Source organism: Pseudophryne corroboree, chromosome 1 (assembly GCF_028390025.1).
Source record: "Pseudophryne corroboree isolate aPseCor3 chromosome 1, aPseCor3.hap2, whole genome shotgun sequence".
Lineage (NCBI taxonomy): Eukaryota > Metazoa > Chordata > Amphibia > Anura > Myobatrachidae > Pseudophryne > Pseudophryne corroboree.
This window is the reverse complement of record NC_086444.1, coordinates 1,163,030,933-1,163,058,732: the sequence shown is the minus strand read 5'-3', so window position 1 is coordinate 1,163,058,732 and position 27,800 is coordinate 1,163,030,933. Positions and strand designations below refer to the sequence as shown.

Sequence of the window (27,800 nt, the reverse complement as noted above, 5' to 3'; positions counted from 1 at the left end):
GTTTAACTGCTAAGAGATGTTCCGGTTAAAGGGGGAGTGCGCGGCTAAAGAACTGTAATTTAGATGAAAATTGTGCCCAAGATGGCCACCTGAAAGGAACAAATGGTACTCAAACTCTGGCACAAGTTGTGATTATGGGCGTCTGCGTTTGATTAGTCTAACGATAAGACACACCCAGTTATGCAAATTTCACATAACTCGTGCGATGTTATAGCAGGGTTACAGTGTACTGAAAACTCGTTTAAAAAATGTTTTAATATATTTCTTTCTCTGTGACGCATACAGGGGGGGTTGTTGTAGCCATATTGGGGGGAAGGGGGGGAAGTAATGCAAGGGGCCATTTTATTGAAGGCAGCCTCCACAGCTTAGTTGCACCGAGCCCCCGCAAACCTTAATCTGGCCCTACTTGGGTGCAATTCACACTTGCGCTTAGACTTAAACTCCATTCAACTCTGAATGCTTTCCTATATGTGCAGACTCCAAAGAATTAGGAAAACAAAGTTATAATTCTGTGGGAACGCCTGGCCATTCTGGAACACTCGCATTAAATCCTGGAAATCTGCATATCAGTGATTTTAAAAGTTTTTCACTCGGGGAACAGACCGCGACTGTGTCAGTGTGGGGGCGACGTTCTCACCGATGCGACAGTACGAAATACTTTACTGTGTACATATATAAAACATAAAAGGAAGGATGAAGCCATTGAAACAGCAGATGCCGCGCAGCGTAACTTCCCTTTCTCCCATGTCGCGCCCCACTTGTGTCTCAGCATCCTCAGAGAACTTCAAGAGTTTCCATTCTTGGCAGGAAAACATTCCTGGTGAGAACCCAGCACTAAAACGGGGAGTGGGATTTTACCAGATATCATGGTGGGTACCATTTGTCCTCGATTAGACTGAAGAATGGGAGAGGCTTTTGTCCAAGTGAAAAGAAAGCTTGTAGTTCATTAAGCGGTGGAGGGATTAGTGATGTCGGAAGGCTGCTTTGAAAAGGCACTTGGGATGGTGCTCAAAGGGTTGGGTACCTTCAAGAATTTCTTCTCTGCGGATTCCTAATGGCGTTCCTTTTGTGTGACACGTTGTAGGAACAAGAATCCTTTCTCCTAATGGAACTCTCTAACAACCTTCTCCCTTTGTCTCTATCCATGTTAATTATGGGCTTGGGGAAAGCTTTCTAGTCCAGCCTGACCCATAGATAGCGGTGGAAAGATGGAAAAGAGATGAACCAATTAATTTAAACATGTTACCCTTGCCTGGTCCTAACCTCTTCTAAGCTGATTTTCACTGACCCAAGAAAAAAAACAATCGCTGGACTGTCTGTCTTAGCAACTGTGATTTTTCTCTAACACTATAATGTGTATGTATGTGTGCGTGTTTGTATGTATATACTGTGTGTGTGTGTGTGTGTGTGTGTGTGTGTGTGTGTGTGTGTGTGTGTGTGTATGTATGTATGTATGTATGTATGTATGTTTCTCTGACGTCCTAAGTGGATGCTGGGGACTCCGTCAGGACCATGGGGAATAGCGGCTCCGCAGGAGACAGGGCACAAAAGTAAAAGCTTTAGGATCAGGTGGTGTGCACTGGCTCCTCCCCCTATGACCCTCCTCCAAGCCTCAGTTAGGTTTTTGTGCCCGGCCGAGAAGGGTGCAATCTAGGTGGCTCTCCTAAAGAGCTGCTTAGAGTAAAAGTTTTGTTAGGTTTTTTATTTTCAGTGAGTCCTGCTGGCAACAGGCTCACTGCAACGAGGGACTTAGGGGAGAAGAAGTGAACTCACCTGCGTGCAGGATGGATTGGCTTCTTAGGCTACTGGACACTAGCTCCAGAGGGACGATCACAGGTACAGCCTGGATGGGTCACCCGAGCCGCGCCGCCGACCCCCTTGCAGATGCTGAAGAGAGAAGAGGTCCAGAAATCGGCGGCTGAAGACTTCCCAGTCTTCTTAAGGTAGCGCACAGCACGGCAGCTGTGCGCCATTGCTCTCAGCACACTTCACACCAACGGTCACTGAGGGTGCAGGGCGCTGGGGGGGGCGCCCTGGGCAGCAATGAAAGTACCTATGCTGGCTAAAAATACATCACATATAGCCTCTGGGGCTATATGGATGTATTTAACCCCTGCCAGGTTGTCAGAAAAACGGGAGAAGAAGCCCGCCGAAAAGGGGGCGGGGCCTATTCTCCTCAGCACATAGCGCCATTTTCCTACACAGCTCCACTGCTAGGAAGGCTCCCAGGCTCTCCCCTGCACTGCACTACAGAAACAGGGTTAAAACAGAGAGGGGGGGCACTTATTTGGCGATATTATTATATATTAAGATGCTATAAGGGAAAACACTTATATAAGGTTGTCCCTGTATAATTATAGCGTTTTGGTGTGTGCTGGCAAACTCTCCCTCTGTCTCCCCAAAGGGCTAGTGGGGTCCTGTCCTCTATCAGAGCATTCCCTGTGTGTGTGCTGTGTGTCGGTACGTGTGTGTCGACATGTATGAGGACGATGTTGGTGAGGAGGCGGAACAATTGCCTGTAATGGTGATGTCACTCTCTAGGGAGTCGACACCGGAATGGATGGCTTATTTAGGGAATTACGTGATAATGTCAACACGCTGCAAGGTCGGTTGACGACATGAGACGGCCGGCAAACCAATTAGTACCTGTCCAGGCGTCTCAAACACCGTCAGGGGCTTTAAAACGCCCATTTACCTCAGTCGGTCGACACAGACACGGACACTGACTCCAGTGTCGACGGTGAAGAAACAAACGTATTTTCCATTAGGGCCACACGTTACATGTTAAGGGCAATGAAGGAGGTGTTACATATTTCTGATACTACAAGTACCACAAAAAAGGGTATTATGTGGGGTGTGAAAAAACTACCTGTAGTTTTTCCTGAATCAGATAAATTAAATGAAGTGTGTGATGATGCGTGGGTTTCCCCCGATAGAAAATTATTGGCGTTATACCCTTTCCCGCCAGAAGTTAGGGCGCGTTGGGAAACACCCCTTAGGGTGGATAAGGCGCTCACACGCTTATCAAAACAAGTGGCGTTACCGTCTCCAGATACGGCCGCCCTCAAGGAGCCAGCTGATAGGAGGCTGGAAAATATCCTAAAAAGTATATACACACATACTGGTGTTATACTGCGACCAGCGATCGCCTCAGCCTGGATGTGCAGCGCTGGGGTGGCTTGGTCGGATTCCCTGACTGAAAATATTGATACCCTTGACAGGGACAGTATTTTATTGACTATAGAGCATTTAAAGGATGCATTTCTATATATGCGAGATGCACAGAGGGATATTTGCACTCTGGCATCAAGAGTAAGTGCGATGTCCATATCTGCCAGAAGATGTTTATGGACACGACAGTGGTCAGGTGATGCAGATTCCAAACGGCACATGGAAGGCCAGTCATATCTGCCCAGGGGTAGAGGAAAGGGAAGAAGACTGCAGCAGGCAGCCCCTTCCCAGGAACAGAAGCCCTCCACCGCTTCTGCCAAGTCCTCAGCATGACGCTGGGGCCGTATAAGCGGACTCAGGTGCGGTGGGGGGTCGTCTCAAGAGTTTCAGCGCGCAGTGGGCTCACTCGCAAGTGGACCCCTGGATCCTACAAGTAGTATCCCAGGGGTACAGATTGGAAATTCGAGACGTCTCCCCCTCGCAGGTTCCTGAAGTCTGCTTTACCAACGTCTCCCTCCGACAGGGAGGCAGTATTGGAAACAATTCACAAGCTGTATTCCCAGCAGGTGAAAATCAAAGTACCCCTCCTACAACAAGGAAAGGGGTATTATTCCACACTATATTGTGGTACTGAAGCCAGACGGCTCGGTGAGACCTATTCTAAATCTGAAATCTTTGAACACTTACATACAAAGGTTCAAATCAAGATGGAGTCACTCAGAGCAGTGATAGCGAACCAGGAAGAAGGGGACTATATGGTGTCCCTGGACATCAAGGATGCTTACCTCCATGTCCCAATTTGCCCTTCTCACCAAGGGTACCTCAGGTTCGTGGTACAGAACTGTCACTATCAGTTTCAGACGCTGCCGTTTGGATTGTCCACGGCACCCCGGGTCTTTACCAAGGTAATGGCCGAAATGATGATTCTTCTTCATAGAAAAGGCGTCTTAATTATCCCTTACTTGGACGATCTCCTGATAAGGGCAAGGTCCAGAGAACAGTTGGAGGTCGGAGTAGCACTATCTCAAGTAGTTCTACGACAGCACGGGTGGATTCTAAATATTCCAAAATCGCAGCTGTTTCCGACGACACGTCTGCTGTTCCTAGGGATGATTCTGGACACAGTCCAGAAAAAGGTGTTTCTCCCGGAGGAGAAAGCCAGGGAGTTATCCGAGCTAGTCAGAAACCTCCTAAAACCAGGCCAAGTGTCAGTGCATCAATGCACAAGAGTCCTGGGAAAAATGGTGGCTTCTTACGAAGCGATTCCATTCGGCAGATTTCACGCAATAATTTTTCAGTGGGATCTGCTGGACGAATGGTCCGGATCGCATCTTTAGATGCATCAGCGGATAATCCTGTCTCCAAGGACAAGGGTGTCTCTTCTGTGGTGGCTGCAGAGTGCTCATCTACTAGAGGGCAGCACATTCGGCATTCAGGACTGGGTTCTGGTGACCACGGATGCCAGCCTGAGAGGCTGGGGAGCAGTCACACAGGGAAGAAATTTCCAAGGAGTGTGGTCAAGTCTGGAGACTTCTCTCCACATAAATATACTGGAGCTAAGGACAATTTACAATGCTCTGAGCCTAGGAAGACCTCTGCTTCAAAGTCAACCGGTGCTGATCCAGTCGGACAACATCACGGCAGTCGCCCACGTAAACAGACAGGGCGGCACAAGAAGCATGAGGGCAATGGCAGCAAGGATTCTTCGCTGGGCGAAAAATCATGTGATAACACTGTCAGCGGTGTTCATTCCGGGAGTGGACAACTGGGAAGCAGACTTCCTCAGCAGGAACGACCTCCACCCGGGAGAGTGGGGACTTCATCTGGAAGTCTTCCACATGATTGTGAACCGTTGGGAAAGACCAAAGGTGGACATGATGGCGTCCCGTCTGAACAAAAAACTGGACAGGTATTGCGCCAGGTCAAGAGACCCTCAGGCAATAGCTGGGACGCTCTGGTAACACCGTGGGCGTACCAGTCGGTGTATGTGTTCCCTCCTCTGCCTCTCATACCCAAGGTACTGAAAATTGTAAGACGGAGAGGAGTAAGAACTATACTCGTGGCTCCGGATTGGCCAAGAAGGACTTGGTACCCGGAACTTCAAGAGATACTAAGAAGGGACTTGCTTCAGCAAGGATCATGTCTGTTCCAAGACTTACCGTGGCTGCGTTTGACGGCATGGCGGTTGAACGCCGGATCCTAAGGGAAAAAGGCATTCCGGAAGAGGTCATCCCTACCCTGGTCAGAGCCAGGAAGGAGGTGACCGCACAACATTATCACCGCATTTGGCGAAAATATGTTGCATGGTGTGAGGCCAGGAAGGCCCCCACGGAGGAATTTCAACTCGGTCGATTCCTGCATTTCCTACAAACAGGAGTGTCTATGGGCCTCAAATTGGGGTCCATTAAGGTTCAAATTTCGGCCCTGTCGATTTTCTTCCAGAAAGAATTGGCTTCAGTTCCTGAAGTCCAGAAGTTTGTCAAGGGAGTACTGCATATACAACCCCCTTTTGTGCCTCCAGTGGCACTGTGGGATCTCAACGTAGTTCTGGGATTCCTCAAATCACATTGGTTTAAACCGCTCAAATCTGTGGATTTGAAATATCTCACATGGAAAGTGACCATGCTGTTGGCCCTGGCCTCGGCCAGGCGAGTGTCAGAATTGGCGGCTTTGTCTCACAAAAGCCCATATCTGATTGTCCATTCGGACAGGGCAGAGCTGCGGACTCGTCCCCAGTTTCTCCCTAAGGTGGTGTCAGCGTTTCACCTGAACCAGCTTATTGTGGTACCTGCGGCTACTAGGGACTTGGAGGACTCCAAGTTGCTAGATGTTGTCAGGGCCCTGAAAATATAGGTTTCCAGGACGGCTGGAGTCAGGAAAACTGACTTGCTGTTATCCTGTATGCACCCAAAAAACTGGGTGCTCTTGCTTCTAAGCAGACGATTGCTAGTTGGATGTGTAGTACAATTCAGCTTGCACATTCTGTGGCAGGCCTGCCACAGCCAAAATATGTAAATGCCCATTCCACAAGGAAGGTGGGCTCATCTTGAGCGGCTGCCCGAGGGGTCTCGGCTTTACAACTTTGCCGAGCTGCTACTTGGTCAGGGGCAAACACGTTTGAAAAATTCTACAAATTTGATACCCTGGCTAAGGAGGACCTGGAGTTCTCTCATTCAGTGCTGCAGAGTCATCCGCACTCTCCCGCCCGTTTGGGAGCTTTGGTATAATCCCCATGGTCCTGACGGAGTCCCCAGCATCCACTTAGGACGTCAGAGAAAATAAGAATTTACTTACCGATAATTCTATTTCTCGTAGTCCGTAGTGGATGCTGGGCGCCCATCCCAAGTGCGGATTGTCTGCAATACTTGTACATAGTTATTGTTACAAAAATCGGGTTATTATTGTTGTGAGCCATCTTTTCAGAGGCTCCGCTGTTATCATGCTGTTAACTGGGTTCAGATCACAGGTTGTACAGTGTGATTGGTGTGGCTGGTATGAGTCTTACCCGGGATTCAAAATCCTTCCTTATTGTGTACGCTCGTCCGGGCACAGTATCCTAACTGAGGCTTGGAGGAGGGTCATAGGGGGAGGAGCCAGTGCACACCACCTGATCCTAAAGCTTTTACTTTTGTGCCCTGTCTCCTGCGGAGCCGCTATTCCCCATGGTCCTGACGGAGTCCCCAGCATCCACTACGGACTACGAGAAATAGAATTATCGGTAAGTAAATTCTTATTATATATACATATATATATATATATATATATATATGTAGCACTTTTTAGATTCTTTAAATGTCTCTCTATTTATAGCCAACATCTGTAATCTCTTCTTTATGTAATATCTGTGTTTGAAACATCAAGTCCCTATCCCTTCTCCAAATGCACATGATCAGCATATAACTCAATTATCCATGTATAAGTATGTTATCAGTTTGTTAGTATAGGCCTAAGTAACAAGTACTTATGACACTGTATATTGCAAGTCTGATCATCAAATTGTGATGTTTTTGTTTATCCCCTTTTAATATATTACTACAGATTTCTTATTAATATCTCTAATGAAACTTTTATACATTTTTTACCAATCCCCAGTCACAATAGCTGTCAGCACGCACTCTTTTTAACTAGTTAGTTGCAAATTACTGCATGTGTGTGTTGACCAAACGTCCAGGACCGGTTTACCTATATGCCCCAAGGACCTAGCGCTGTCCGCTGAGGTTGGAATCACCTGCTAGTCCTGTTTCATAAGGATCTTGGAAGTGAAACGCCATTCGGAAAATTCAACATTTGTCTTTGCCGTTCCAGAACTGGTTAGAATAATATGGTTCCATATCCCATAGCTCTTCCGTGAAACGGATGTGGCTAGAAAAAGTGAATTCTTTATATAATCATACTGTAAGGTCACCTTCTTACAGTATAACTATATACATAGCAATATTTATAACCATATACAAGGATATACATCTGGCGTTTCGGGGATATGCCTAGAATGTAGAGCATGACAAACATGACACTGCACAGCTGACAACGTGCATGTTTTACACTCTGTGGGAAAATAAATATATATGTATGTATGTTGTATGTAGTTAACTACGTATTATTGTATAGTAAGCATCGTGGGCCACCACATCGTGCACATTTTGTACTTGTTTATAAACTATCCATAGTAACAGAAATAACAAAGGATTGATCTGTAAACCCGCGCCTTCCTTACTTTTCTTAGCGAAGAAATTGAGCCCTGTACATGAGGCACCAGCAGTGGTTGTTATTATAAGTCACTAGTAAAGTTATGTTGTCGTTTGTGCTTGCAAGTGAGAAGTTATTGGATATTACAGGCCGGCACTACTGTAAAACAATGTATTTCCCTCTGAACTTTTTGGGGCTATGGTATGGAAAGACTGCGGTAGTCTCTATGTAGTCCAATCCAAGGCCGGGTATTAGTTTCAAAGGGAACGATGAGTAGCCAGTATTTAAAATATTTTAATTCATTAAAGCCTCCTGTTCCCCTTGATGTTTGCTAGGGTTACTTTCAGCAGCTGTAGTATAGTATGTGCAAACGAAGAGGGAAGACTCCCATGTATGTGCTATCAATACGTACTGCCCGTTAGAAGACCTCACCTACTCACAAAGTTGGTGGCACGTTTGATGGAAAGTGATTTGGGTGATGAAAGCTTTGAGGCAAGATGAGGGTTACGCTGCGGGCAGCGGTGTCCTCTACTGTGACAGATGTAACTTGCCACCCTGGAAAATCCCAACCTCTTTGTAGATTAATCTTCACAAATTCACTTCTAGGGTTGACCAGCAGGACCTACGAGTGACCGGATTCCGAGAGAGTGGGTGAAGGCTTCTGGTTAATGCACTGGAATGTCCAACACTACATCGCGTCTACTCAGTGGCCTTGTGATCTTGTACAAAAGCATAGACTATGTTTTGTGCAGTACCGCAGTTTTCAAAAGCTCAGAAGCACATGACTGTAGCCTAGTGAAAATACTTACACTGGCTACTGCAGTGGAATAACTAGGACTTCTGCCTGAAATCTCCTGTTAAGAACTCAGACACACACAATTGTTGGCGCTTGACCAATAAATTTAGATTATCTGACCTAACTTGGCAGCATTTGTAACCATGGAAACAAACTGTCCTGGTCTTCTACTACACTGATTCGGCCCTCCCAGTCTGATCTCAAATTCCTACTCCAATATTATCTGTTTCATCATTGATGTGAAAAAGAATAATACAATCTGGACTGAGAGCAATGAGCCTTCCCTCAGTTCCATTCTACGTTCCTATCTGCTGGGTTCATGACCTGACTACCACAAAAGAAATTCTCTTTTTGTTTTTAACACATTTTCTTAGAGTTTAGACAGATGTGACTGACTGAGCCAGAAACCAGCTCAAGACTATACATCACCTGACTCCAGTGTCTCCTCAAATGTAGCCGTTCTTTAGTGTCGCACACTACGCTTCCTAGCTGGAGCAGTGAGTTATAGCTAGCTATTCCAAGCCCAGGATTTTTGTGGGCATGTAAGATCTTATTCATATATCTTTTATTAGCAGAGGAGATTCATTCATCAAATGCAGCAGCAACTGTAATCTAAGATCAACCAGTGTTACCAGCTATAACAAATGACTCTGGCAATAAAGTAGGAAGGGCACGGAAAACAGCATGTGGCCCTGGGGCCGCCAATTGCCCATCACTCAAATAAACATTGCCATTTCATTTTTGTTCAGTATTCCGCACACTACAGCCTTCCATTATTTGCTCTTCCATCCTTTCCTCCCAAACAAACCCTTAATTCGGTAATTTCTCACTATTCACAATGCAGCATTTAATATATTCTAGACGTTCGTTATTCAACCTTATTAGGACCTAAATGTATGTTCTTAATAGTAAATATGTGGTGTGAACTAATCCGTTTTAATGGCTCTGCTAAAATTTAGAAACAAAGCCTTTTTTGTCCCACACAATGTAGAAGTAGATTTCTCATGCGGGTAAACCATTAACCGGAGATGGACGTCTTCCTCCTTTTTCTTTTTTTTTTTTCTCTTTTTTTTCTTTCTTTTTCTTAATTCATATGCTTAGTGCAATACTTGCATGCCTTAATTCCCTGGTCATTTTAGCCAGCATCCTGAGGTTTTGCTGTGAAATTGACAACATAAACCATCAAATTACCCAACTGACATCGTTTTTCACCCTGCGGGGTATCATGATGACAGGTCGACCTCATATGGTCGACACAGTTTTTAGGGTTTTTTTGCATTTTGTTTCACTACGATTGGGAATAGTAACCTGTGCCGAGCGTAGCCGTAGCGGAGCGAGGTACCTTGCCTGAAGCATGGAAAGCGAAGCATTGCACTAATTGGGGTTCCGTGTGCTTTGATGCTGAATACGACACCAAATAACAAAGGGGTCAATTCTATTCGGCAACTAAAGAATAGCGCCGGGAATTAGCTCCCGACGCTATTCAATTCAGCTAAAGTTAAGTCGGCGATGTCCCGTTCTCGCCGACTTAACAGGTAGTTTTGTCGGGAGAACGGGCATTCTCCGACTTAACTACCCGGCGCGAGGCTGATTCCCGACAGAATCAGCCTCGCGCCGGCCGCGAGGCAGCACTTTTGCTAGTAGCTAGTAGCAGAATTGAATAGCGTCGGGAGCTAATTCCCGGCGCTATTCTTTAGTTGCCGAATAGAATTGACCCCAAAATGTTGTTGACTTTTTGTCGACCATTTTTCATGTCGACCTTTTCATGTGTCAACCTTTTTTTGTACCTGTCGAGCTTTGCCAGTGTCCATTTTTTACCTGTTGAGCTGATGACCCTGTCAACCTTTTGACTATGTTGACCATTTCCATGTCAACCATCTTGGGTCGACCTAGTGACTTTCGACCCTAAGTAGGGTTGACCTAATGATCCATATCCCATTGAGAGCATTCACATCAACTGAATTATCAGTCCTCTAATACTGCCTTATTTTTATTATTCCTTCAACGCAGTAATAAGTGAACTGCTGTTATCGCATTGCAAAATACTGTAGTGGGTGGGGGGCCCAAATGTATTAAGCCTTAAGAGTTATAAAATGGAGACCGATAAAGACTGATAAATGACCAGCCAATCAGCTCCTAACTGCCATGTCACATTCTGTTTGAAAAATGACAGTTGACCAGCCAATCAGCTTCTAACTGTCATTTTTCAAACACAGCATGTGACATGGTAGTTAGGAGCTGATTGGCTGGTCATTTATCACTCTTTATCCATCTCCACTTTATCTCTTGTTAAAGCTTAATACATTTAGAGCAGCACTGCAGTGACGCAAAATTGATTGTGAACAAAGTATATGTGCACTACTGTAGTTTAATGCTTATTTCCTAAAACGGTGCACTGTGCCCTAACGGCCTGTATATCAGCCAACAATCACATCGCAGGTTTCATTTTCTATTTTCATTTCTCTGGCTGGAAGGTACATTTTGGCACACTATGCAGTTTTTGGGGCTTATGAAACAATAAAGAGCCATAGTAGCCATAGGTGAAATCACAACCAACACTTTAGGCTTTATTTCATAAACATATGCTACACCTTGTTCTCCCGATCAATCCTTTTTGTTCACATCTGAGCACGCACTACATCCCCCAAACGAGACATCCTCTGTGCTGTGGTGAGTGGGCCCTAACGAGGCCTGGCCTCTATTCGAAAAGCATTTCCTCACTCTGCTTCCCCTAAGCCTGACAGGATTACATCACTTTCTCCCTCATTTCTCTATACCCCCTCCCTATCTTTTATTCCGTGTTCACCCCTTGTTCTTCCAGAAGTGTTGAGCGGGGTCTGCCGCACTGGTGCTTACTGATTGCTTCATTCCCCGAGCGTTCCCTTTGAAGTGTGCTCTGGTCTCAGGATTAAGTTCAGGGGTCACTCTGTTTATTTATGCAAAGCTGGATTGTCTGTGAAATGGGGCTTTCAAGGCCCCTGACATCAAACGTTGCAGATCTGGGACTATCAGGTGGTAGCAGCCACTGGCATGGCCTTAGAACAAATTAAGGCACCTAAGAGGAGATGAAGAGGAAAACAGTAGGCCCGAGTTAGGTTTTATATGGTGGTGATAATTAGGCGGCAAGCGAGACATTGTTCTAGGGAAATGTTCATCATGCGTGGCATAGGCCAGGTCATTTGTAAGGACATGTGCTTGATCCCGCTTGCCGGACCTATTTGCATGCTTCAGATGTGTGTTTGGGTACGTTCTTTGGAATGTCTTAACATACTCCACCGCTCTTTCAATCAGTCCCTGTTGGACAACCCTGCTACCGTCTAATATCAAGACTTTAAACCACATAGAAAGAAATATATCAAACCTCCTAAAGAGTAGACAAGTGGAGTTGCCCATAGCAACTAATCAGGTTGTAACTAGCATTTATAAAGTACATTGTATAAATTGTCAGGTAGAAGGCAATTGGTTGCTATGGGCAACATCTCCACTTTGCAGCAGGTTTGATCTATTTCCTCCTCATCGACCTTGTGCGGAGTCAGTATGTGCTCTCTATAGCCCGCAGGTCCATAGACATGCCGTACAGAACGTTGCTTAGTTAATATAGCACTGCTACAGCTCAGTGATGCCTCATTGGCTATAAGTGGAGATGCAATTATAAAGCACACTGCCCTGCAGCACCTGTACGTGCTCGTGCACAGTTCCGGAACATGCGCAGCATGAAAACACTCAGATTACGCTCTGCAAACAGCTGTACGTTCAGCTCAGTTCCTTTCTAAAGTCTAAAGCAGAAATCCTTGTTAGGTGAAGGTAACATCATTTTTATGTAGGAATACGGTTATTCGGAGTCTTCTCCGTTAAGAAATATTGATCATAAAAGTTTTAAACAAAAGTGGTGAAAAAAAGTAAAATAAACAGCAAGCGGTGGTACCTCTCATAACCAGCAGGTGCAAAGCGGGGTTTTTTTGTTTGTTTTTTAAACCAAAAATATTAAATATACAAATAATGTATACCTAATGTTATTCGTTGACCATACTAGATCAAGTGTTATATAATCCATGCAATTGTTAATTTCTATATATTATGAATATATGTGAAGTGAGTTTTGGTGAGGTACAGGCTTATTTGTCCTTTTTTATTATTATTATTATTATTATTATTATTATTATTATTACTACTACCAGTTATTTATATAGCGCACACATATTCCGTAGCACTTTACGGAGAATATTTGCCCATTCACATCTGTCCCTGCCACAGTGGAGTTTACAATCTATGGGGCAGATGTATTAACCTGGAGAAGGCATAAAGAAGTGATAAACCAGTGATATGTGCAAGGTGATAAACACACCAGCCAATCGGCTCCAATATGCAAATCGACAGTTAGGAGCTGATTGGCTGGTGCCTTTATCACCTTGCACTTACCACTGATTTATCACTTCCTTATGCCTTCTCCAGGTTAATACATCTGCCCCTATATATTCCCTATCGCATGTACACGTACACACGCTTGGGTTAATTGTGTTGGGAGCCAGTTAACCTACCAGTATATTTTTGGACTGTGGGAGGAAACCAGAGTACCCAGAGGAAACCCATGCAGGCATGGGGAGAATATACAAACTCCACACAGTTAGCGCCATGACATTAATCGAACCCATGACCTCTTTGAGGCAGTAATGCTAACCATTACACAATCTGTGCTGCTCTTTCATTTATGTGTGAATTTTTTTTTTATTTAAATGACTTCCCTTCATCTTGCTGCCCCTAAATATGAATGACAGTAAACTGTAACCTAGTAGAGTTCTTGAGCGTTCGGCATCAGACGCACAGTCCGCAATCACATAGACATATGTGCATATACAATTCCAATGGAGACAGGAGCAGTGTGTGAACAGGCTGAAACTGAAAGGCCCCCTGTCATTTAGCACAAGGTAAAAACATCTGCTGAATATGATACCTTTTCCAGTGGACTTATTAAAGTTTTCTTTGGCGCTATTTCAGGACCTGAACTTCCGATTTGGAAGAAAGGAAATTAGCCTGTCAAAAATATCGCTGCTTGTAACTGTTAAAAAGCAGAAAAGGAGAAAAATGTGTAATTCATCCTATGCAGAATGAGAATTAGCGGCTTGTACCACTCTTTGTGATAGAGTGTGGTTGATTTTCAGAGGGGCCAATATTGTTTCATTTTAGCTGAGAACGTTAGAACTTGGAGGCTGCCCTCTGCTTTGCCCAACTCAGAATTAAGGGGCTGATTCAGATCTGGCCGCATTAGTGGCCGCCATTTTTTTTTAAATGGGAGCGGCTGCGTGTGACGTAATTCTCATTTAATAAACTAATATATTGTCATTTAATAAAGTGACAATTCATTGCTAAGGGAGACGTACGTCTTGTGAGTGTTTGGGATGTAAAAACCCCTTTTCCTGCTGCTGTGGAGCTTTTCCCTCTCACACTTCATTCCCCGTGTACAGCTACATTCTGAGCCTTGTCATGTAGTTTTTTCTGTGTTAATGTCTTTGGGATGCAGCCTCTGTCCTGTCAGTAACTGCACAGGATTATTTGATAGTTGGCTGGATAACCAGGGGAAAGTAACATCTTCAAAGGATGAAAAACATTTCAAGCATTGCAGCCAACATCAAAGAGCTGGCAGGCCATCAAGTGGTGGTGGGGAATGCCAGTCACGTGGAGGGATAAATATATATAAGCAAGCAGGGCAGCAGCCACACTTGAGTTTACAGGTGGTAGTAGCATTGGCACAGGGCAAATACCAAGAATCCACGTCATTGGACAACCAGCACGTGATGTAGCAAAAACCTATATACAGTATGTGTAGGTCATAGCTCCTGTATGGGCAAATGCTTCAATTTAAAGCTAATCCCTTGATTTGAGGCCAAATGGGTGAGTGCAGAGGGGTAAGTGGCATCCTAACACTTCAAAAGCAAGCCCCTGAGGGTGTAACCATGTGCCCATCGCAATGTGGCCACACCCCCTCCCCCTGGTTCAGTGCTATATTGCAAAAATGTTATTTTCCTTTCAGAATTACATGGCAGGAAAGGCCATGACTATAATCAATAAATTGCGCTTGCTTTGCTTCGCTTCACTGTTCATATGTAGTCCCTGTGGGCTGCATCCGCTGTAATGTTGCATCATCAATCTTGATAATGTCTATACACGTAGCATTAACAGTTGATGAAGATAAGGAAATATTTCTGTATTCGCATTACTCATGTATCAGGATGTGTTGGGATGATGCCTTTAACAATGTACTGTAAATCTGCAAAAAAAATGATTGCAACAGACTGGGTACTACAGAACCACATGCAGCTGTATGGGCCATGTTATACGTTGTGCTAGTGTCTATATGCCTGTGCTATAGCTGCATCCATAGGTTGCCCGGACTGCTGAATAAATAACAGGCCTATGTCCCCCTTTGTATCCCTGATGGTGAATGTGCGTAATGTAACAATGTTTTTCTTTCTTATATTTTGCAGATGATTCCAGTGCAGGAAAACCCAACCAGCCTCCTGCTGGGCACAGTCCAGATTTAGAAGAGTTTTCCAACAAGCAGTGGGGTAAATTGGCACTATTGATCTTCTCGTTTTCCCCTAAATATTGGAATGGATAAAGCATATCTACTTATATTTATATCGTATATAATATTGACAATGCCACCTGTTTGGAAGGGGGCTGTCTCTACTCCCATCCATCTAAACACAAGAAGATTAACTAAAAAAAAAATTCCAGTTAACAAATGAATTGTATGACCTATATTATTCTTTAGCCAGGTTAGGCAAACGTGTCACACTCCGGCTGCTGTGGAACTACACATCCCAACATGCCCTGCCACAGTTTTGCTGTCAGGGCATGGTAAAAATGTGGCAGGGAATGTTGGGATGTGTAGCTACAACTGTAACTGGAGGGCTACAGGTTCTATCGTAGGGTCTCTTAACTCCAGTCCGCAGTGAACCCTAACAGTGCACGTTTTCAATGTTGCCTTTAGGTGCACAGATGTATTTATTTACTGATGGACGCATTTCAAAAGATCAAAAGGTGGTGCTGGTTATTTCACTTTTGATTCTGTGAGGAGATCAGGAAAACATGCACTGTTTGGGTTCTCAGGGGACTGGAGTTGGGGAAATGCTATTTAGACCTACTGTTGACTATGGAATCTTTTAGGCCTAAAACCATCAGTATATTTCTCTATCTTGAGAAATAGTGCACAATGTAACTAGACCATTGGCAGGTCAGGAATACAGACTCTTGCTGGGACCATTGACATTGCAGATGGCTTATATTTTAATATTGGGCTATATGAAATATAATCCACTTTCTTTTTCACAGCCCGACCTCGGTTTACCCAGCCAGCAAAAATGAGGAAGAGAGTTATAGCCCGTCCAGTGGGCAGTTCTGTCCGACTGAAGTGTATTGCCAGCGGGAATCCCCGACCAGAGATCACGTGGCTAAAAGACAACAAGCCCCTGACAAATCAGGAGATTGGGGAGAACAAGAAGAAGAAATGGACACTCAACCTCAAGAGCCTCAAGCCAGAAGACAGCGGGAAATACACGTGTCAAGTGTTCAACAGAGTGGGACAAATCAACGCGACGTACAAAGTGGAAGTTATACGTAAGTACCAGAGCCGGCCTAGCGAGTGATGGAGTCTTTTCTCTTCCTCTCTGGTATAAAAAATGAGAAGCACATGAGCCGGCAGTCTGGTGCTCACAAGAGGAAACCTAGGAGACATCTGGTAACGATCAGGAATCAGCTGTGTAGAGACACAAAAAAACACGTGTTTACACTAAAACCAGGAGCACAGACAGGAAAATGAATCAAACCTCATCCTAATGTCAGATTTGGCATTTTCACTGTATCGAAACCAAAGGGAAAAAAAGAATCCCAAACCAGGGTGAACACAAGCTGCACTGTAGTTCCTAGTGGCTTATACGCGCAATGAGTCTGCTCGTCTGGACCCCTCTTGGCTGGGTTACAGGAGTCTAAAATATAGTAATATTAGATATATCAAAATAACAAAAGGCAGCCAATAAAAAAAAATAAGTTTTTATGAAGTGTGGAATCACTCACCATTGGCGATATAATAGTTCTGGTTCTCATCTCCTGCCATGCTACTTTTATCTGCTTCACTATCGCACTATGGCCCTCATTCCGAGTTGATCGGTCGCAAGGCGAATTTAGCAGAGTTACACACGCTAAGCCGCCGCCTACTGGGAGTGAATCTTAGCTTCTTAAAATTGCGACCGATGTATTCGCAATATTGCGATTACTAACTACTTAGCAGTTTCAGAGTAGCTTCAGACTTACTCTGCCTGTGCGATCAGTTCAGTGCTTGTCGTTCCTGGTTGACGTCACAAACACACCCAGCGTTCGCCCAGGCACTCCCACCGTTTCTCCGGCCACTCCTGCGTTTTTTCCGGAAACGGTAGCGTTTTCAGCCACACGCCCCTGAAACGCCGTGTTTCCGCCCAGTAACACCCATTTCCTGTCAATCACATTACGATCGCCGGAGCGATGAAAAAGCCGTGAGTAAAATTACTTTCTACATAGCAAAGTTACTTGGCGCAGTCGCAGTGCGAACATTGCGCATGCGTACTAAGCGGATTTTCATTGCGATGCGATGAAAAATACCGAGCGAACAACTCGGAATGAGGGCCTATTTTCTTACGCTCCGTCTTCTTCTTCTTTTTTTTTTTTCTTTGTTAGGTCCAATTAGGGACAGGATTTATTATAAAATATCAATTGAGCCAGGGACGTTTTAAAACTGAAGGGGGGTCTGCATGCAGACGTCTGCATCCCCCACACTATTAAAGATGGACACAGTGTTAGAAAGATACCAGAGCCTTCTAGACATGCGCAGATTTCTGGCAATATCTTCAAAAATATGGCAGCAGTAGCAGATTCAAGAATATGGGGCCAGTCGCAGGTGATGCTGGAAATATGTGGTGGGTCTCTGGCAGGACGTGCATAGGGATAAGTAAAGCAATGAGCGCAGAGCATGTGCTATGGGCAAGCTGCACCCATTATAGATACGTAGATATGTATATATATATATATATATATATATATATATATAGTCTTCCGGATGTTTAGGTGATGTGCTTTAAGGGCAAATCTGATGCACATCTAGGATTGTAGACTTGTGTTTAAGAGGTCATTGAAAATAACTTTATTCAAATTGGGAATTTTACAGCAATGTTGTCCACAAGCACAAATATATTGCGCATCTTGGCTAGTTACATCCCATAATGCATAATCGTTAAATTAGCAGGCCGGAGTTGTTTCAGATATTTTCCCGCCGGATTTCATCCAATTTTGCTATCTATCAGGATGTCCGAATTGGACCCTGATTCCGTTACTTAGGCCAAATTACAGTATTGGAAACCTTTCGAAAATTTGCTTTAATTGTCTATTAATAGCTACAGGAAAGACAATGACCGGTCATCCATTTGCTGTAGTCGAAATAACAGCTCTATTCACATCTTAGCAGATGTAAAGCAGTGACCACTTTGCTAACTTAACGACTGCATTGATTTTTGTTTTGTTTTTTCCTCAGAGAGAACAAGATCTAAACCGATACTGACTGGGAACCACCCTGTCAACACAACGGTGGACTTTGGCGGCACCACGTCTTTCCAGTGTAAGGTCCGCAGCGATGTGAAGCCAGTGATCCAGTGGTTAAAGAGAGTCGAGTATGGTTTAGAGAATAAGTACAATTCCACCATCGATGTCGGTGGACAGAAATTCATTGTTCTCCCCACTGGAGACGTCTGGTCTCGGCCTGATGGTTCCTACTTGAATAAACTTATCATAACACGGGCCAAAGAAGAGGATGCTGGGATGTACATTTGCCTCGGTGCTAACACAATGGGATACAGTTTCAAGAGTGCATTTCTGACTGTGTTGCCAGGTGAGCATAATCTGTGTAACTCATGCAAACAGAGAAAAAATAGAGCTCATTTAAAATGGATCTGTCATACACACACATACGAGGCAGCCATTTTGTGGCTCATGCTTTGGTGATGTCACTTGTTCCTAGTAAATTGATAGGCTGAGCATTGGTTCCACTGTGCCTAGGTGACCAGTCCATTTGAATATAATGGTCTATGTAACATTATCAGATTGGTAAAGATGGACATCTGATAGATGACTACAAATTCTGCTAGCAGTGTGTGTGTGTTAATAGGCCCCCGTCATGCAGGAAACTGTCGGCCGCTGGGCCTCAGATCTTGCCCACTTTTGTCATTGTGAGGCTCATTCACAGTCCTAGGCAAATCCCGTTTTGTAGATGGATAATTAATCATTAGCGTTGTGCATGCTCCGTAGCAGTTTGTATGCAACTATGGGTCATTCAGAGCATTTCATTTGTATGCCCCCTCGCTGCTGCATTGTTCTGAGTGTGTTTCATGGGCTTGTAGGGGGAATTGCAGGCTGTTCAGTTATGCGTGTACAGCTCTCTGTATTTCGGATAGGTCTCTTGTACAAATTATAGGGCTTTTGCAAATGCACACCAATGGTGATGACAGATAGTTTTGCAAGCGGTTGCATGGGGGCGGAGAAGTCGCACAGATGCTTGCAACTCTAAATACAGCCAGAGATCCTCATTGATTTCCGTAATGCGGCCACGTGTGCGTGCAACTCTGAATCCGCCCCTATGTGTGTACGTAGCAGGATTGACCGCTTAACCCCTAGAAATCCATGTAACACTTAATTTTTATATGGTGCAATTTGAAAGATATATTGGGGTATATACAATTCCGGGCGAATTGCGGCTTTTTTTTGCCCGTTTTTAAATTCGACTCAATTCGACCGTCGAATTCCGGCTGGCGGGTGCCGGAATTCAACATATTCAATAAAACACGAATTCGACAGTCCCGCTGTCGAAAAACGGACCAATTGACGGATAAGTGCGTCCTGGATTCGACTTTTCAGACGGCGCAAAAATAGTTAAAAAACACAGAAAAAAATTGCGTGGGGTCCTCCCTCCTAAGCATAACCAGCCTCGGGCTCTTTGAGCCGGTCCTGGTTATAAAAATACGGGGGGGGAAATGGACAGGGGACATAGAGAGAGTATGGTTTTCAGTGGGAATGGGTTAAAATCACGAAAAAAAATGCGTGGGGTCCCCCCTCCTAAGCATAACCAGCCTCGGGCTCTTTAAACCGGTCCTGGTTGTAAACATACGGGGGGAAAATGGACAGGGGATCCCCCGTATTTTTAGAACCAGCACCGGGCTCTGCGTCCGGTCCTGGTGCAAAACATACGGGGGACAAAAAGCGTAGGGGTCCCCCGTATTTTTTGAACCAGCACCGGGCTCCACTAGCTGGAGAGATAATGCCACAGCTGGGGGACACTTTTATACCGGTCCCTGCGGCCGTGGCATTACCCCCCCAACTAGTGGGTCCCTTCAGGCAATCAGGGAGCGCCACGTCGTGGCACTCTCCTGATTGGCTATGCGCGTCTGAGCTGTCAGACAGCGCATCGCACAGCCCCTCCATTATCTTCAATGGTGGGAACTTTGCAGTCAGCGGTGAGGTCACCCGCGGTCAGCGGCTGACCGCGAGTAACCTGACCGCTGACCGCAAAGTTCCCACCATTGAAGATAATGGAGGGGCTGTGCGATGCGCTGTCTGACAGCTCAGACGCGCATAGCCAATCAGGAGAGTGCCACGACGTGGCGCTCCCTGATTGCCTGAAGGGACCCTCTGTGACAGGAGTCACGGGGGGTCTCAGCATTCGGGGAAAGGGGTCCCATGTGTAAACATGGGACCCCTTTCAGTTCGTGGATCGGGTATGCGGTTTGTTTTTTTGCCAAGTACGTGGATTACAAAAAAAAGAACAGGACACACTGGATTTGGGTGAGTATAATTTTATTTACAGGTACCCCGGATTCTACTTGGAGACGTGGCCAGAGTCGGCGTGTCAACATAGGTAAGTATGTGTGTGTCGGCATTCAAGGTGTGTGTGTCCTGTTTTTATTTGGGTATTTTTTTTGCAGAAGAACTACAGGTACCAGCGGGCCCGTTTTACCCCCGCATGCTGGTACTTGTGGTTCTCCAAGTACCAGCTTGCGGGGTAGGCTTGCTGGGACATGGATGAGGGGGACAGCCTCGGCCTTCACCCCTGGCTCTTGGGTGGCTGGAGGCGGGGGGACACCTTGATTTAAGGGGTCCCCACTCCTCCAGGGTACCCCGGCCAGGGGTGACTAGTTGGGGGGGTAATGCCTCGGCCGCAGGGACCGGTATAAAAGTGTCCCCCGGCTGTGGCATTATCTCTCCAGCTAGTGGAGCCCGGTGCTGGTTCAAAAAATACGGGGGACCCCTACGCTTTTTGTCCCCGTATTTTTTGCACCAGGACCGGACGCAGAGCCCGGTGCTGGTTCTAAAAATCCGGGGGATCCCCTGTCAATTTTTCCCCCGTATGTTTACAACCAGGACCGGTTTAAAGAGCCCGAGGCTGGTTATGCTTAGGAGGGGGGACCCCACGCATTTTTTTTCGTGATTTTAACCCATTCCCACTGAAAACCATACTCTCTCTATTTTAGTCAGTTAAAAAAAAATTATTTTACAAAATCTATAAATAATACTTGTGTCTCCTAATAGACAAACCAAGTACATAATCCCTTCTAATATAAATAGATATGCTATTAGCAATAAAAATCCCGTGGTTTACATTTTTTTATTACATTCCGCCAGCAAAGTGAGGCGGAATGAAATTGACGAAATTACTGTTGAAAAGCACTGTTGTCGAATCGACATTCTTCAATTGAATATACTTTTGTCGAAAAGCCGCATTTTTAACAGTGCAGACATGTTGAATTTGACAACTGTCGAATTTGAAAAAGTTGAATCTGAAACGGCCGTTTTTTTTGTCGAAAAGTACTATATTGCTTTGTCGAATCCAATTCGACATTTTTTTTTGTCGAAAATGCCCCGTTTTTCGACATTTGCGGCAATTCGACCGCAATTGCATATACCCCATTGTCTGTTATGGCTTACGAGGCATTTGGGCTTTCATATTTTTAATTCATGAAATTATCAAACATTTACAATTTTCTTACTGTAACATTATAATAATAAAAAAAAAAGTTTGGAAGCCTTTAGAACATAGGCAATCTATGGCTTTTTAGCATTTGTAGCTGCTTAGGATTGCTGGAATTTATAGTGCCACAGCAGACGGCGTTGCCTGCCTTTTTATTTGTGGAAGCAGCATTAATTATACATAAATAAACAGACATGCGATAATTATTAGATACTTCTTATACTCAATATACGACTAGATAATCAGTACTTTCTTGACGGCTTTGTGTTTTATGTAAATGTTTAGATCCATGATACTGAATTAAGCAGGACAGCTGAATCGTTTGAGATTGATCCATTATTTTGAGTAGAACTGGGTAAATAACAACCACTGCGTAGTGTAATACCATAAACTAGATATTCTCCAGAGTGCTCTAAATTGTCCCAGAAAATGATTGCTATTAAATGGAAAGCACTGGATGAACATCGTGTTGTCTGGCAGAGTGGAATCTGGCATGTGCAGATATGCGCAACTGGACCTCGCAGTCTCAGCTTCTGGCTCGTTGACATCCGAGGAGGGTATTAGAGACAATTAACCACATTTCGTTCCTAGGCTGTGCTAGGCGGCGAGGCTCACTGCTGAGCGATGGTATTTTGAAACCACATGTTGCCGACGGGAGGTTTATTCTTGCTACATTGAGGCAAGAGAAAATAAAACAGAACCTCTGAGATCTGCGCCGAACAAAAGCAAACTGTTTGTTTGTCCTCTAAGACCTTAATGAGACACCTACAAGAAGGCTTTATATGTTGGCTGAGCGCGTTACTACTTGGCAGATGTTTTGTTATCAGAAAACCGTAGTGCACTAGTAGTCCGTAGCTATGCTTGACATCTGTTTCTCATTGTCCTTTTCTGGTTTTAATCATCTCTATCCTTTTTTTTTTTTTTTTATCCCTTTCGCCTACTTTCCTGCAACTTACAGATCCGAAGCCTCCAATTGCACCTGTTAGCGGGTCGTCCAGCAGTCTACCATGGCCGGTGATAATTGGCGTTCCAGCCGGAGCCGTCTTCATATTTGGGACAATTCTTTTGTGGCTTTGCCAGACCAAGAAGAGGCCTTGCTCCCCTCCCACAGCGACAGCTGTCCACAGACCGCAGCCGAGGGTTTGCATACCGCCAATAGTGGATAAAGACTGTATCTCCTCCATAAACTATGAGGAGTACGTTGCCCAACAGCAACATTTACTTCCCCAAGGACCTCTTATGGCCAACGGAGTCGTGTCAAAAATGTACCCAAAGATTTACACAGATATCCACACTCATACGCACTCTCACGTAGAAGGCAAAGTTCACCAGCACCAACACATTCACTATCAGTGTTAACGGTCGTACTTAAGGAGAACTCGTTTCCTCAGCGGTACCTCAGAAACAGACTGCCTGGATCAGCGCACACTGCCAGTAGACATGGATAGCGGAAGGTTGTGGTTAACCCAACGCCATTGATCAACTCAGAAATGGAATCATGAAGGATTAAAGAATCTCTGTAATCGGGGGACAATGTTTCTGTTTTGTTTTTTGTTTTTTTACTTTTATGTTGTTTGTGTTTGTTTTTTTGGGGGGTAAAAAAAAAAGAAGAAGAAAAAAAGAAGCACTGCGTTCCTGCGCAAGTGGGATGTAAATCGGTCACGGTTCTTCCACTCAAGGGTCACTCAATAGTTAATTTGTCACGCTGGGGCCTTTTTTTGACTGTCTGGTCAAGGTTTGGGCATCTGAGAGGTTCAGCTCAGTGGGAAGGAAGCGGTGGAAGGAGCTGCTGTAGACAGACAGTCATGCATAACATTAGATATAAGCTAGCATGTTCCAGCAATGGACAATATCATAGTCTTTGGGTGTTTTTCATGTCCCTTTAAAGTGCCTCCTTCCCGTGATCATCTTATCGCAAAGCCACACTCTACCTATTGAAGTCTCATGTCTTCCCAGCCACTATTATTATTTTCTAAGAGAGAAGATAGAGGAAGGAACCCCTAAGACCTCTCTGATCTAATCTAACTTAACCCAACCGCTTAGAAAAACCATGTGGATATTGTCTCCCTAGATGGCGTATACTTTTGAAAAGCAATATTTTACAGCCGATACAAGCAATAACATTTCAGTGGCTTTCAATGATGCCTTATAATCATTACTATAATGATACAGACTTTACAAAGCGTTTTGTGACTATAGAAAATGTGTAATTCTATATAGATTTTAAACTAAAGCCATGTATATTTAATTTATTTTGTTAAGCAGAAAGAAAATGTCTATGTAAAATATTATTTTCAACAAAATGTTAATTTCTATATATATATATTTTTTGTTTTTTGTTTTTTTTCGAGTGAATTTGTTCAGATGCGACTCCATCAGTGTAATAATGTAGCAAATAACAATGTCAATTTAAAGACTAAAGTATTGCCGTATTGGGGGAATGATGTTGGCTAGTAATTGGGATGACATTGACCTTACTGTAGTCTTTTTAAATTGCCAACAAAGTTGGAGTCTTATTTTTGTACACTTTTCTGTAAGAACAGTGATCCTGACAATCCTGTACAGAACTCTCCCTCGTTGCTAAGGTCAAAGCTTTATCAGACATTTGCCGAATCCTAATAATCTCCGAGTCTTGCGTGTGCCTCTGCAGACCTATTTACGTTTTATCTAGAAGGAAAAAGATAACTAAAATAAACCAAGGTTTTAGTTAAAGTTTTTTATTCTACAAGGGTCCAGCAGGATATATAGACAGAAGCTATTTCTCGCAGAGAGACTTAATGCTTTCCAAATCGCTATTTATTAATATATGCTTGCCCTGTGGAATTAAAAAGAACCATAATCCACAGACAGCAGTAGAACAGCGCCACCTAGTGGACAAAATATTGAGAGCCGTGGCGGGACTGCAGAGCAGTGATTATAATAAAAGGAAGTCCTTTTTCTTGCCAAGATAAACTTCTGTACTATTCTCAAATAGATGTGGGTTTTTGTGTTGGAGTGTAACTATACCCGTCACCATCCCGGCAGTCACGTGACTGACGCTGAAAGCCCGACACCACTCTGGTAGACCGGCGCCGGATCACCGACTGTCAGCATTCCCAATGTTAGTATATGCACACACTTATCAGTGCCTCTGTATCCTCATAACCACACCCCAAATGTATACAGTGATTTCATGAATTCACCTTGACCATGCCTCCAATCCATAGGCTACACCTCTAATTCATAGGCCACACCCCTTATGTCCGCTGAAAGAAGAGAACTGACCAGTCGGGTTTGGGAGGCTGGGTTTGGAAAGCTTATTTAATTAATTATTTACGATAAAATCCTACTACAAGATGATCTTCGGGGTCTATTCATGAAGCGGTGAAAAGTGTGGAGAAGTTGTCCATGGCAACCAATCAGCTGCTCCGTACAATTGTACAGTATGCAAATGATAAATGTTACTTCAATGCTGATTGGTTGCCATGAGCAACTTCTCCACTAGCTCAATTCTCCACACTTTTCACTGCTTCATAAATAGACCCCTTAGAAACAGCATTTCTTGGCACAAAACAACAATTTGCTAATTATTTAAAATTATATCTCCAACCCGATTAAGCCAATAAACCGGCACTGTATCGAGGGGTAAAGCAACAATAGATGTTTGCACATTTTTTTTTAGTTTAAAATAACAATAGCACATGTTTCTTTCTAATTGAGACATAACATTTTTCATACCATACGATTAAGAAATTACGCCAAATGCCACTGCTAGTATCTAGCCAAACATATGTATATGGTTATATCGTCCTCGTGCCTTAGGATCTTTTTGTCTGTTTAAAGAAAACTACTGGGCTATGGTTTTTGTTTGTATAATGAAAGCCACACACAGAATAATAATGTTTCACCTTTCACTCATTTCTAATAATAATTTAAAAAAAAATGTACATTGTTATTTGTGTTTACATTTTTCCAGTAGCCGCACATGGTATCAGCAGCCATGTTGTGAGGTGATCCCACTATCAATGCATACCTTCCAACATTTCATCCCCCCAATACATCCACCTTTGTGTAATGCATGCCCTTTTAAAGCTCTGCAAATCTGGGCCGCCCTGCCGAAAAACAAGGTATGTTCATAAGACTGCAGCCTCAATACAGATGTGTCCTCATGCATGCATGCCAAACAGCCACTCTTGGCAGGCCAGGTCCCCCGTGACGCTGCTAGCACTGGATATCTCTTTCACTGCTTTATTGCCCGATGTGTGTCTTATCTGCTATGTGCTCTCCTGGGAGACTGCACCAATTAATTTGATTTGCAACGTATCAGTTGTGTGAGTCTGCATCTGTTTACGAAGTGCTACAATGCAGCGGTCATGGGATTTTTCCACGCCAAGTTCCATTGTGCTTCATATACAAATTCAGTCACACACAAATATACAAGTGCTGCACATCAAATTGATCAGTACAGTCTCTTGGTGTGTCCTAGTCGCAACGCATTGCGAACAAGACGCATTTTCAAACAAAAAGTCACCCGGCGCCGGCTGAGTCACACAGGACCTGGCGGCTCACTAGTGCACAGGCGTCTCACATTGCATGGCATATTGAGGCTTGATGTATGAGGACACATGGGGCTGGATGTGATGCAGTGCGAGACTGCAGGAGCTCCGAGTGCTGGACAAACCTGTACGTTTTTATAAAGCGCCAATCATTTATAAGGCAAAACCAACTTTGTAAATGATTGCCGCTTAAAAAAAAAAAAAAAAAAGTACAAGTTTGGCTGGAATCTCGAAGCTTCGGCCGTCTTGCACTGCATTACATACGGCCCATGGTATTCATTCCTAGAGAATTATTAGTCTACAGCCTAATATTGGCCCAGCGCACAAGATGGCTGCTGATGTGGATTGCAGGCAAGTTCTCAACCTCAAATATGTGAATAAAATCTCCTCAGACATTCTAAACTGGTGAGTAAATCCAGGACGACCAGGCCATTGTACGTTTGCCTAGCATGGTCTAATGGGTTGTTACATATTTTTATTTCCGTAGTGAGAATTCTCACAAGACCCTTTTCCAAACCTATTCAGTAAAGCCAGTTATTAAATATTATGCTGCATTCACACCGCAAATGCCGGGTCCTACCCGGTAAGACAAACGTGTACTTACCGGGTGGGATCCGGCATTTGCGCTCCGTTGCAGGCTTCCCGACCCGGCAATATACCGGGTCGGTTGCCATGACAACGGAGGCCGCAGCAGCAGCAGGGGCGGGGGTGGAGGCGGCGTCGGGAGATGAGCTCATCTCCAGCGCCGCCTCTCCCTATCTTGTGAATGGGAACCGTGTCGCATCGACACGGCTCCCATTCACACCGCACCTGACCCGGTAATCAACCCGGGTAAAACCCTTCTTTTTTACCGGGTTGATTTACCGGGTCAGGCGACCCGCTAAATCGCCCAGTGTGCTTTCACATCGCACACTGACCCGGTTCGACACAGCAATATGCCGTGTCGGTACCGGGTTATTTGTGCGATGTGAAAGGGGTATTAGTTTCAACCGCGTACACCATCCATGAAACATATGGAAACATTCATCTAATTTTGTTAGGTGTGTTTGTACAGATAAAATAAATTCCCAACTTCTGGGCAGAATATCTTTTTATAAGATTTTATTTTTGGTAATGACAAAGTTTTTTTTGTTTTTGTGTGTGCGTGTGTAAATGGTCGTGTTTTATCTAATGAAGCTAAATGCCTTATAATAAATCCTGTGTAATAATCGCCCTTTTTATGTCATTTTGTTTTTGCATCTAGACATGTAAAAGTGTATATTATACATTTTTGTATAGTAAGATGTGTATAAAATGTGCCATATGGAGCTTTCATAAAATCTGCTTATGGTTCAGATCTGGTTGATCTCTTGTCTTTTTTTTTATTTTGTTTTCCTTTTACACTTATACTATAATTCTGAGGATTACCCGTCCACCCTGTTCAATAGCTTTGACATCACAGTGTGTAAGCAGTATTACTGTACAGTAAACATTTGAGAAAAGTAAATTAAGACACTCACTTTGTTTTTTACTACTTAAATCCCCCCCCCCAAAAAAAAAATATCTGATCTTCTGTTATCTACTACTTCCT

The 27,800-nt window shown here is 44.1% G+C and overlaps 1 protein-coding gene across 1 annotated transcript in view; it reads left to right on the top strand.

The window, feature by feature from the left end:
• Window positions 1-27,564, top strand: part of FGFRL1 (fibroblast growth factor receptor like 1) — a 180,635-nt gene extending 153,071 nt beyond the window's left edge. The window contains exons 4-7 of the mRNA XM_063924962.1: window positions 15,136-15,216; window positions 15,986-16,270; window positions 18,213-18,566; window positions 22,654-27,564. Coding sequence (XP_063781032.1) covers window positions 15,136-15,216; window positions 15,986-16,270; window positions 18,213-18,566; window positions 22,654-23,054 — 1,121 coding nt within the window. The 3' untranslated portion in view covers window positions 23,055-27,564. The remainder of the gene's footprint in view (window positions 1-15,135; window positions 15,217-15,985; window positions 16,271-18,212; window positions 18,567-22,653) is intronic.
• Window positions 27,565-27,800: the final 236 nt, after the last annotated feature.